At 38.3% G+C, this 13,402-nt stretch overlaps 1 protein-coding gene across 3 annotated transcripts in view; it reads left to right on the forward strand.

Moving 5' to 3' along the window:
- The window catches only part of EDIL3 (EGF like and discoidin domains 3), a 463,765-nt gene that overhangs the window by 207,211 nt on the left and 243,152 nt on the right, over positions 1-13,402 (forward strand). For all 3 annotated transcript variants that reach the window (XM_035291243.3, XM_035291244.3, XM_035291245.3), the window contains one exon: positions 5,379-5,507. In XM_035291243.3, the coding sequence (XP_035147134.3) occupies positions 5,379-5,507 (129 nt within the window). The remainder of the gene's footprint in view (positions 1-5,378; positions 5,508-13,402) is intronic.

Here is a 13,402-nt window from a genome sequence, read left to right on the forward strand (position 1 = left end):
CTCACCAGTGGTTGAACTAATTTACCAACAGTGTAAAATTATCCTATCAACAGTATAAAAATTATCCCACTTCTCCACATCCTCTCCAGCATCTGTTGTCTCCAGATTTTTTAATGATCACCATTCTAAGTGGCATGAGATGGTGTCTCAGTGTGGTTTTGATTTGCATTTCTCTAATGAACAATGATGATGAGCATTTTTTCATATGTTTGTTGGCCGCATATTTATCTTCTTTTGAAAGAGTCTGTTTATTTCCTTTGCCCACTTTTGAATGGGTTTGTTTGTTTTTCTTGTAAATTTGTTTCAGTTCTTTGCCCTTTGTAGATTCTTGATATTAGCCCTTTGTCAGATGGGTAGCTTGCAAAAATTTTTTCCCATTCTGTCGGTTGCAGGTTTACTCTAATGATTGTTTCTTTTGCTGTGCAGAAGCTCTGGAGTTTAATTAGGTCCCATTTGTCTATTTTGGCTTTTGTTGCAGTTGCCTTTGGTGTTTTATTCATGGAGTCTTTGCCTATGCCTATGTCCTGAATGGTTTTGTCTAGGTTTTCTTCTAGGGTTTTTATGGTGTTAGGTTTTATGTTTAAGTCCTTAATCCATCTGGAGTTAATTTTAGTTTAAGATATCAGGAAGGGGTCCAGTTTCTGCTTTGTGCACATTGCTGGCCAATTTTCCCAACACCATTTATTAAACAGGGATCCTTTCCTCATTGCTTGTTTTTGTCAGGTTTGTCAAAGATCAGATGGTTGTAGATCTGTCAAAGATCAGATGGTGGTGTTGCTCCAGAGACCTCTGTTCCATTCCATTGGTCTATGTCTCTGTTTTGGTACCAGTACCATGCTGTTTTGATTACTGTAGCCTTGTAGTATAGTTTGAAGTCCAGTAGTGTGATGCCACCAGCTTTGTTCTTTTTGTTTAGTATTCTCTTTGCTATGTGGGCTCTCTTTTGGTTCCATATGAAGTTTAAAGTGGTTTTTTTCCAGTTCTGTGAAAAAGGTCAATGGTAGCTTGATGGGAATAGTATTGAATCTATAAATTACTTTGGGTAGTCTGGCCATTTTCACAATATTGATTCTTCCTAACCATGAGCTTGGAATGTTTTTCCATCTGTTTGTGTCCTCTCTTATTTCCTTGAGCAGTGGTTTGTAGTTACCCTTGAAGAGGTACCTCTTTTGTTAGTTGTATTCCTAGGTATTTTATTTTCCTTGCAGCAATTGTGAATGGATGTTCACTCATGACTAGGCTCTCTGTTAGTCTGTTATTGGTGTATAGGAATGCTTGTGATTGCTGCACATTGATTTTGTATCCTGAGACTTTACTGAAGTTACTTATCAGCTTAAAGAGAGTTTGGGCTGAGACAGTGGGGTCTTGTAAATATACAATCATGTCATCTGCAAATAGAGACAATTTGACTTCCTCCTTTCCTAATTTAATGCCTTTTATTTCTTTTTCTTGCCTAATTTCTCTGGCTGAAACTTCCAAAACTATATTGAATAAGAGTGGAGAGAGAGGACATGCTTATCTAGTGCCAGAATTCAAAGGGAATGCTTCCAGTTTTTGCTCATTCAGTATGATATTGGCAGTGGGTTTGTCATAAATAGCTTTTATTATTTTGTGATAAGTTCCATGGATACCTAGTTTACTGAGAGGTTTTAGCATAAAGGGCTGTTGAATTTTGTCAAAGGCCTTCTCTGCGTCTATTGAGATAATCATGTTTTTGTCTTTGGTTCTGTTTATGTGGTGGCTTATGTTTATAGACTTGTGCATGTTGAACCAGCCTTGCATCCCTGGGATGAAGCCTACTTGATCATGATGGATAAACTTTTTGATGTGCTGTTGCAATCGGTTTGCCAGTATTTTATTGAAGATTTTTTCATCTATGTCCATCATGGATATTATTTTCTCTTTTTGTTGATTCTCTGCCAGGTTTTGACATCAGGTTGATGTTGGTCTCAAAAAATGAACTTGGGAAGATTCCCTCTTTTTGTATTGTTTGGAATAGTTTCAGAATGATTGGTACCAGCTCCTCTTTGTATGTCTGGTAGAATTCGGCTGTGAACCTGTCTGGACCTGGACTTTTTTTGGTTGGGAGGCTGTAATTACTGCCTCAATTTCAGCCCTTGTTATTGGTCTATTCAGGGTGTCAACCTCTTCCTGGTTTAGTTTTGGTAAGGTGCAAGTGTCCGTTTCTATTCCTTCCTCGTCCAATCCTGTTAGTATAAAGGAGCACAGGAGAGACTTATTTTCCCTCTGATGTAAATTACTCCACTCTCTTCAGGAATTTCTTACCAGTTTTGGTTTAAATAACTATTTTGCCTCCTAGGGACAAGTTCTTAAACCTAATTTTTCTCATATTCAGTGATTTCTAGGGAATATTTCTGAATTTGTATTTAGTTGTTTTTCCTCATCCAGAAAATTGAAAAGTTGGATTAGGTGATCTCCAAGGAATCTTATTTGCTTAAAATTATATAATTCTTAACTATAATTATTTATTTATTGTTTTCTTTAGCAGTTATATGCTTGGCTATCCATTATCAGTTAATTTTATAATCTGTCACTTTTACTCTCATTTGAAGTGAATTGATGAGCCAATACTCTAACATCACTATTATCTCATTCTCCCCTCCCCAATTAGTTGATGCTCTGAGGAGTATAGGTTTTAGAATCCCGGATTCTTACTCTGGGCCCTCAATATCTCCACTGGTTGATATTGATTGAGAAATATTATATAACTTTTCTGAGCAGTTAAAAAAAACTGTAAAAGAATGACAATGACAAACACCTACGTTATACTGAGGAATAAACGAGATTATTTGTGTGAAAAGAGTTTATAAATTGTAAGGTAGTATCAAATGTTAATTAACTTGTGAGGAGGGAAGAGGTGGAAACTGAGAAAGAGGAGGAGAGATGGGTTCTGTAGCATGATTTTCAATTTGTAGCAATGAAAGAAAATGGTTCAGATTGTTCTGTAATTCGTCATTGGTCATTCACCTTCTTCCCTGTCTCCTACATTGGCAATGTACCACCTCACAGGCAGGTGCCAGATAACTTAATTGATATGTACTTCACAGCACAAAACTTCCTACTTAAAGAAATACATGGTTTTTATTTAATGTGGCGCTATCTGGCAAAAATAAATATCACTGATCCCCTGAATCTTTTTTATTTTTGAAAATCCGCCCTGTCGAGAAGTCAAGGTCCAGGACTATACAATTGCCTCAGTGTTACCTGTTCCATGTGTGTATTTATTAGACTCTACAACCTTGAATTTCATAACATTTTAAACTGCAAGAAATGGAGGGTCAAACACAGCTCTCAGAAGAAGAAATAGAATCGTAAAATACTGCCCCAGTGCAGGACAAAGTTGCCCACCTTCTACGTGCTTCCCACCCGTGGTTGAGGTCTATGGCAGTGCTTGAAGTGATGATAGCAATTTTTTTCCTTTCCGTAAGTGTTTTATTTTAGTTTAGTTTTAATTTTTAGTTTTTTGAGACAGGGTCTCGTTCTATCTCTCAGGCTGGAGTGCAGTGGTGTGATCTTAGCTCACTGCAGGCTTGACCTCCCAGGCTCAAGCAATTCTCCCACCTGAGCCTCCCAAATAGCTGGGACTACCACAGCACCACCACACTTGGCTAATTTTTTTTGTATTTTTCATAGGAATGGAGTTTCGCCATGTTGCCGAGGCTTGTTTCAAAATTTGGGCTCCAGCACTCTGCCCGCCTCAGCATCCCAAAGTGCTAAGATTACAGGTGTGCACCACATCGTCCTGCCCTTGTTTTTTTAATGGCTTTGAGCCATGCAGGAGGAGTCATTCTCTATAGCACTCTCTATTCAATACCCTTCCTCCCACCCAGTTGCCTCATTATTATTATTCATTTGTCCAATTCTTCAGCCTTCTTGTTTCAGCTGACCACACTCACTCCTTTTCTGACCTAATCCTCCTTCAAGGCTCTCAAAATCACCTCTTCATATATAGTCAGACACTTAGTTTAATTACTCTTGCTTTCCTTTTCTAATATGTTCATCTTAACTTCCTCTTCAGTGGATTTTCTTTTCCTTATAAATACGTCTACTCTCTCCAATTAAAATAAGTACAGACTTATTTAGAGAAAACTATAGTTTTTTGTATTGGTCTCTTTTCATCTCCCAGGGAGAGCGTTTCCCTCCTTCAACTCCTCCCTTCTTCACAATCTCGTCTGGATTTTGTCCTGAGTCAATTAACATCCTGCAGGAAGCAGACTTTAAGACAGAAATAAAAATGTAAAATATTTTTTAGGGGAACGTCTGTGATGGACAAAGGGGAAAGAGAGCAAGAGTAGATAGGATGAGCCTGCAGACTGTGACACAGCCTGTCACTTTGAAGGGAGAAAGAGGAGAGAACATTGCATAGAAAAAGCCTCAAACTGCTCTGGCTTTAAGAAAAATCTCAGCCACACCAACAGGGCACCTCTGAGTACAGAATGTTCATTAGAGAAGTCCCAGGTTAGGCAGGACTGGCCCAGTTAGCTCTATGCCCCTTTGGTGCTTAGTTGTTGGCTGGGGAGCCTGGCCTTGAAATAAATGCTGCCACAGCAGATCCTGTGGTACAGTAGCTGGATGTTGTCAGCTAACCACACTGCTGGCAGCTGGTTTTCTCCAAGAGGGCTCTGAGCAGCACCACACTTTTGTTAGCTCCCACAAGTACTAAATAATCTGCTGTTACTTTCTCAAAGTGTAAAAATGACTGTCAGCCCCTCTTCTGTATATATGCAACTTTTGACGAACTGCTCCTTTTAGATTGGCAGAAAATGTGCTTCTCCAGAGGTATGCTCCACCATAAACTCATAGTCTGTAAAAGCTTTGCAACCAGATATCCAATTCATTTGGCTTATGTGGTTACAGCCATATGCTACTTGCACCAGTGGGGGACAAAAAATTACTAGAGTTGTGACTACAACCTCAGAAATTGCTATTCAGTATTATTTTTTAAACACACAGAATGTATTCTATAATTCAGAAATTTTAATAATATCCAATTTACTGCTAATCATTTTTTGAGTGCTTTACAAGTGACAAACACTTTTCTGGGTATTTTATATCTATGAAATCTTTTCATCTGTATTATAACCTCTTAAGGCCAACTTTTTAGTATTGACATTTAACAGAAAAGGAAACAGTCACAGAGAAGGTGAGTAAATCTTTCATGATGGCATGGCTGTGAAGCGGTACAACCAAGATTCAAACCCACGCCACTAGTCTCCAGAGTTTATACAACCAGTACATTTCCTATGCCACTAATATCCCAAACACTTTTTCCTGTAAAAGTATTAATTGAAAAGTGTTGACCTAATGTCTACTTTTAAGCATATGCACCAAGCAGCAATATTTTTTCTGTCTTTCAGGTCCCTGCATTCCTAATCCATGCCATAACGGAGGAACCTGTGAAATAAGTGAAGCATACCGAGGGGACACATTCATAGGCTACGTTTGCAAATGCCCTCGAGGATTCAATGGGATTCACTGCCAGCACAGTAAGTTATTCATAGTCATTTTGCTTTTATTATTATTGATTGCAAAGTATACAAGCCATCATCATTCTTGTTTGTAGTAGAGTCATAGAATCTTAGAATAGAAACCCTGGCATTTGGCTAATGCTGCTTCTCTCCCATGAAATACACCATGTCCACAGCTGAGGACTCCTAGACTGTGTTTTACTCTTCCTGGTGGGATGGGAGGCTTGTAGTCTTCTGTTCAGCCTGTTTTCTTATTGCCCCACTGTCCTTGAGAAAACTTGGATTTTCCATTAAACTGATACTGGTCTCTTTTATATTTGTCCTAAAGCCATATCCTTTAAGTTTTCCAGAAATTATTCTGGTGATTAGATTCAGAGATGATACCCAGAAAAAAAGAGACAAAGAAAAACTAGCCACCCTGCCCTTAAGCCAGTTTTCTCCTTCTTACATGTTGGCCTATTTAGTGTGAAAATCTTTGAAAGTTCAACAAGTATGCTACCTGCACTTCTTTTTATAATCCTCATTCTTGTTTATCTTGGAAGGTTAAACAAAACAGATCCCACTAGTGATAATTTCTTCTTAGAAGGAGGGATGAACATAAATGCTAAGTGAATGATGTGGTGCCTTAGCGCTGTAGGTGTTTAGCAAGCAGGGAGGCCACAGTGAACTCTAAGCTGTCAGGGAGATTCTCATAGAGGTTGCCACATTTGAGCTAAGTCTTGAAGGAGGGATATGATGTTGATCAGAGACAGGAGAATGACACCCAATAGGAAGGGTGGGGAAGGAATAGGCAAAGCCATGATTACTGTACTGATGGATGAGACAATGGTGTTAAGAATGATAAGGCAAGCTGGGTGAGGTGGCTTACGCCTGTAATCCAGCACTTCGGGAGGCCGAGGCGGGAGGATCATGAGGTCAGGAGATCGAGACCATCCCGGCCAACATGGTAAAATCCTGTCTCTACTAAATATAAAAAATTAGCTGGGCACGGTAGTGCACACCTGTAGTCCCAGCCACGTGGGAGGCTGAGGCAGGGAAATCACTTGAACCTGTGAGGCAGAGATTGCAGTGAGCTGAGATCGTGCCACTGCATGCCAGCCTGGGCAACAGAGCGAGACTCCATCTCAAAAAAAAAAAAAATAAAGAATGATAAGGCAAAGCTGGATTTGTCAGCTAGAGCCAGATATCCAAGCAATGGCAAAAAAAAAAAAAAAGTGATTTTATGAGTATCTTGTACATTTCTGGAGATATGTAATGGCCAAAAGTTTATAATTTCTATAGGAACTTATTGTAGTGAGTGGGCATGTGTGCTCTGTACAACTGGCATCTTAACTGCTTGAAATTGTTTCTAAGAGTTCAGATCACCAACACAGAAATGAGAGGCTATTGATTTTTTTCAGGATGGGTTCAGAGGTGCCAAGGCTAGGTCTCCCTGATGGTAGCATCACTGCTCAGCCTTCACTCATGGACACTTCAAAACAGCCCTGGAAAGATAGAGATAGCAGCCCAGAATCTCAGCAGCCTTGATGTTCACTTAATCCCATGAAGACAATATTACTTACCCTTACTTCTCTTGCAATCTGGTATCAGACACAGTGCCGAGAGGGAAACAGACTGGCCACCCCACTGGAGCCCCTTAATTCTAAGCTGCTTACATACAGCACACAAACTCACAGAGGATGCCTTTGGAAGAACAGGATTTTCATGATGGGCTTCTGTCCAGTGTTCAGAAGCAAGCCTTATACCCAAAGTAATATTATCCTAACTTTCTCTTTTTGTATGGGCTCCAGGAGGCAGTAGGTGAGAATATGTAAAGACTTTATGTGTAAAGTATAACTATAAAGTATACTTACATACTTACTAAAGTATAAGTATAAAGTATACTTACAGAATACATCCTTAAAGGACTGGGAAGGACAATATGTGGAACACATGTATAGACCCCTGATGTCACTTAAATAGTTCACATTTATTAACCCTCCTACCATGACTTACTGTTGAAGTCAGAGTGAAGTTGAGGCCTGCCCTTAACCAGAAGTTTGGAAACTTTAAATGTTAGTTCTAACAAAAAATATCTATACTGTGGTACAAAATTGTTTTCACATCTCTAGACCTTGTTTCTTTATATTGTGAAGGTCAGGTTAGTTTTAGTTATCTTTAATGGCCTGGAAGTCCTATTGAATACATCAAGTTATCATTTGTCATTTGTTTTTTGATATATAAGTGAGGCTCCTCGAGGAGGGTATTAGCAGGTATGTGTCCACCTGCATCTGACTCCCATACATAGTTGGCCATGAATTCTTTCAGGAGAACCATCAGGTTTGGCAAAATAGAATAAATTATTTTTGTCCCCATACTCTGTGGTAGAAAATCCAAGTCTTTTCTCTCATAGCCTCATACTAGTATTCAAACTAGCTTATACATTCATATAATTTTGTTGAATTTCATGACTGATTTCAAAGCACAAAGAAATCTTTTGCATTACTACATCTGACCACCTCCACAACAAGGTTTTAAAACAATGTTAGGAATTGCAGTGGGAGGCCCAAGCCAGAGAGATTCAATTCAGAACTTGGATTTTGTTGTCTAAACCACCTGGTTCCTATTTTCTGCATTGCATCATTATGAGAAGCAACAGAAAAAGGACTGGATTTTGAAGCAGAAACCTAGATTTGAGACCTGACCTTTACAGTTATTGAATAAGTGACTTTGGGCTAGTCACTTGATCTTTCTTTTATTGAAGACATACAAATTGGAGAATTGAAATTGAAATAGATGATCTTTGGTTTATATAAGCCATGAGTATTATGAGTAAATGGGTAGCTTACTCACTGTACAAAGGTTAGGAAGCCTTCCTCTTTATAGATGAAATAGAAAAGGATATATTGAGAAATCAGCTGTAGAAGTGCTGGGAGCCCTGGAAGCTTCTTCAGCTAGGAAAAACAGAAAAACAGCTCTTTAAACTCTTGCAAGGATTGCTAGGTATCTGGATTTGTTTTTCATATTGGTAGTAGTTTTATGACCTAGATATTTAGAACCTTGCTACTCAAATTGTGTTCACATATCAGGATCTCCAGGAAACTTACTAGAAATGCAGATTAACAGGCATCACCTGAAATCAACTGAATCAGAATCTGTATTTCAAAATAATTCCCTGTTGACTCTAGTACACATTGAAATTTGAGAAATACTGCATAAGGCTTTGAATAGCCAAATGTGATAATTTTATAGCTTAGCAACGTCTACATTCATTTAAATAACAATAAATATAGGCCAAATATTTAAGGTTTGTGAAAATCAAAACTATACTGAAAATCAATAAAGATAAGAGTTGTACAAATACAGTGTGAACATTTTATTTGGAAAAAAAATTTAAACAATTTTTTAGACAGCTATGTTGGGGGGCAATTTTAAATTTTGTCCTATATGACAGATTGTTAATTAAACATCTTTTGGAATATAGCTAGACATTTAAAGAACTTTAAATTTCATGGTACAGGAGTGACAAATATATAGTTAATAGGTCTATCTGAACAACTATTTTATCACTATGTGACAAATTGGAAAAATTACTTCCAACATTAGCATTATTAACGACATATGCTTTTTTAAATGTTTTGGAGGTTTTATCGTTAATACACTTAATGTGTAGAGCAGTTCTAGGTTTTTCAAAAAATGGAGCAGGAAGTACAGAGTCCCACATATCCCTTCTCCTACATAATTTCCCTTATTAACATCTCTCATTACTGTGGTACATTTGTTATAATTGATGGACCAGTACTAGTATCTTATTACTGGAGTCCATAGTTTAGGGCTCACTCTTTGTCTTGTATAGGTCTATGGGATTTGGAAAATGTATATCATGTATGTACCATCACAGTTTCATGTAGAACAAATTCACTAAACTAAAAGTCCCCTGTACGCCTCTTTATCCTTTCCTACTTCCCTCAACCTTTGCAACCCCTGATCTTTTTACTGTCTCTAGTTTTTCCTTTGCCGGAATGTCATATAATTGAAATCACATAGTATACAGTATTTTAAGACTGACTTTATTTTTTTCTTGTATCTATGTATTTAAGGTTCCTCTTAGGACTTGATAGTTCATGTACTTTTACCTCAGATTAATAATCCATTTTATATGTGTTCCACAGTTTGTTTATACATTTGGCATTTGAAGAATATCTTGATGGCCTCTAGGTTTTGGGAAATTATAAATAAAACTGCTATAAACATTCATGTGCAGATTTTTGTGTAGACTTAAGTTTTCAACTCATTTGGGTAAATACCTAGTAGTGCAGTTTCTAGATCGTATGGTAAAAGTACATTCAGGTTTGTGAGAGAACCTTCAAATAGTCTTCCACGTGGCCGTTTTGTATCCTCACCAGCAATGTATGAGAGTACATCCTTACCAGCACTCATTGTGTTTTGGATTTCAGCTGTTATATATTGTTTTCATGGTAATGAAAGTAGCATGAGGTTATAACTTTATAAGAATAACGATTAGTATTGGACTTTGTATCCAATTATATATATATATATTTATATATATATATATAAAAGAATATATATATATATATATATATATATTCTTTTTTTTTTTTTTGAGACAGTCTTGTTCTGTCGCCAGGCTGGAGTGCAGTTGCATAATCTTGGCTCACTGCAATCTCCATCTCCCATATTCAAGCAATTCTCCTTCCTCAGCCTCCCGAGAAGCTGGGATTACAGGCGTGCACTACCACACCCAGCTAATTTTTGTATTTTTAGTAGAGATGGGTTTCACCATGTTGGCCGGGATAGTCTTGATCTGCTGACCTTGTGATCTGCCTTCCTCAGCCTCCAAAGAGCTGAGATTACAGGCGTGAGCCACTGCACCCTGCCATATATAAAAATAAATAAATAAATAAATAAATAAATATATATATATATATATATATATATATTTAAATGCCATAGAAGAATGAGAAATACACACATGTGCATGCTTACACACCTCTGTGTTTGTATATTATACGATGAATTGAGCACCAAAATTGTCTACAGGTCAAACTTTTGAAAAGCATTTTTAAGCACACAGTTTTGTGCTGGCGGCTGCACTTGGGACTGGGTAGAAGTAATTATATTTTACTTGTTGCCCAGTAACAACTGTAATGCCACAGGGAAGGAGTATTTCTTCATTCCCAGAACTTCTTGCCCATTTTCCCACAGAAGGCATTCTGTACGTTCTTCTCTATTTGTGCACAGCTCCACAGCCTTTGATTCCTTTTCAGAACACATTTTCTTCATTTCTACTTTTCAAGAAAGGAGGGCTGATCTGGGAGCCTACTAAGCCCAGAAAGAAACAGTACAGTTTAAAAGAAGTGGCCCATGTTATCACATTAGCTCAAGATAAAACGCTCCCTAGTCCTGAGAAAATTGGCCAGAAAAATCAACCAAAAACTTCTCTTTGTATATTCTATTTTAAGTCGTATACTCTAACCACTTTAAGTCAGTTTGATCTTAATTTTATATTAGTGATTGATGCAGTGACACATTTAACCAATATTTATTGGAGTCGAGTCACTTTGTAACCTCCATATTTCACTTTTCTCGGGGTTAGTCAATGAATGGTATTTGCTGTTTCATGATCATTCTTAATTGGACTAATCACATATTCGGCAATTATGTGCTTTGTCTTCTATGTTCCACTTGTTAATCACATAGATTACAGGCCCCACTTCAGCCCTATTGAATCAGAATTTTTGGTTGGTACCCCGAATTTAGTTAAAGGCATTCACATGATCCTTCAATACATCAAACTTGAGGATTACTGACTTAAAGAATGATCCCTATCTTCAATCTCCAAATTATACTGAAGGAACCATGCTGTGAGGGGAGGAATTCTGGTCGGACCTGAGTTTCTGATGCAGTTCTGTCTTGGTGAGTTAATGATGCATCCGTCGGCACTTAATGGACCTGTGCCTAAGGTTTCTCACACAGTAATTCAGTTCACTTCAACAAGCACTAAGAACTTCGCACTGTTAAGTGTGGAAATAACACTTATATAAAACTGCAACTAATAATCCTTTGTCCTGCTTCTCTAAACAGATATTTGTTAAGATCAGATGAGGCATTTCAGAACATACTTTACAAACTTTAGAAAGTTAGGTATGCCTAATGAACTAACACTTCAAAATAGAATGGAGATTTATACTGGTCTTTACTTTTTCCCTTTCTTTAAAAACAATTAAAATTCTTTAGGAAACATTTTGTTTAGTAAGGTAGGGGAGGCTCAGGCTCACTACGTAGCTGCATACTTTTCTAGAATTCCTCTTACCATTAATTCTTCCTTTAAGTTACTCTTAATAATTTTAAGTTGACAGCTTCTTTTAGCTTTTTATTGTGTTGGATTGCTATTAATGTCAGTGGGGATGGCACAAGGTTTTAGAGGCCAGGAAATGTGACATGGCGTTTATGGAGGTGAAGTTTACATACAGTGTGGGCCACAGCAGCAGGCTTGGCAGAACTGCCACTGCCTGCGGAAAGCATGCGGTTTAAATAGCATTTTCACTTAACACCCGCCACCTGGCAATCTTTACCTAGCTTTAGACGTTATTGCTATTAAATGCATCTACCATACACCTGAGCCCGGCATATCCTTGAATGGCCCTCATGTTTTTATCATATCAGTCTTCTGTGATTTCCCCAGGGGCCAGGTATACAGAGGAGTACTGCTGCCAGATGTGGCAGCAGCAATATAAACTACAACAAAAACAAGTAACAATCACAGTGAATAGAGAGTCCTCCCAAGCACTTGGGAGTTTACCCTGGACTTGCCATGGCAGGCCTGTGGTGAACAGCAGCTCTCCATAGGCCCAGCAGTCCATCTTGTTCTAGAGAGAGGCCACAGTCTGTTCCCAGTCAGTGAACAGGTTCCTTGCATACCATCTAACCAGATGACACCCAGCCGCCTGACCAAAAAGCCTGCACCTTGGACCCTCTTTGCATCAACCAGTGGGACAATAAGGCAGGGGCTACAGCCTGAAGGCTGGAAAAAGACTTAGAAATCAACAGATGCTGGAGAGGATGTGGAGAAATGGGAACACTTTTACACTGCTGGTGGGAGTGTAAATTAGTTCAACCATTGTGGAAGACAGTGTGGCGATTCCTCAAGGACCTGGAAATAGAAATTCCATGTGACCCAGCAATCCCATTACTGGGTATATATCCAAAGGATTATAAATAGTTCTACTGTAAGGACACATGCACATGAATGTTCATGGTAGCACTGTTTACAATAGCAAAGATCTGGAACTAACCTAAATGCCCATCCATGATAGACTGGACAGGGAAAATTGTGGCACAAATACACCATGGAATATTATGCAGCCATCAAAAAGGATGAGTTCATGTCCTTTGTAGGGTCATGGATGAACCTGGAGACCATCATTCTCAGAAAACTGACACAAGAACAGAAAATGAAATACCACATGTTCTCACTTATAGATGGGTGTTGAACAATGAGAACACATGGACACGGGGAGGGAAGCACTACACACTGGGGTCTGTTGGGGGGAATAAGGGAGGGACAGCGGGGGGTGGGGAGTTGGGGAGAGATAGCATAGGGAGAAATGCCAGATATATGTGAAGGGGAGGAAGGCAGCAAATCACACTGCCACGTGTGTACCTATGCAACTATCTTGCATGTTCTTCACATGTACCCCAAAACCTAAAATGCAATAAAAATAAAATAAAATAAAATAAATCAACATATCATCAATGCAATGGAATGTAGGTACCCCCTCCATTCTCTAACCATCTATTGCTATTATATAACCATCTATTGTCCTTGGAACTGATGAATGTTATCGTAAATTAGAGTATATTCCACTCTAATATCTACTAGGCAAGCATAGTCTGTTTTTAGGTTTCCAATG

This window comes from Callithrix jacchus, chromosome 2, assembly GCF_049354715.1.
Source record: "Callithrix jacchus isolate 240 chromosome 2, calJac240_pri, whole genome shotgun sequence".
NCBI classification, from domain to species: Eukaryota; Metazoa; Chordata; class Mammalia; order Primates; family Cebidae; genus Callithrix; species Callithrix jacchus.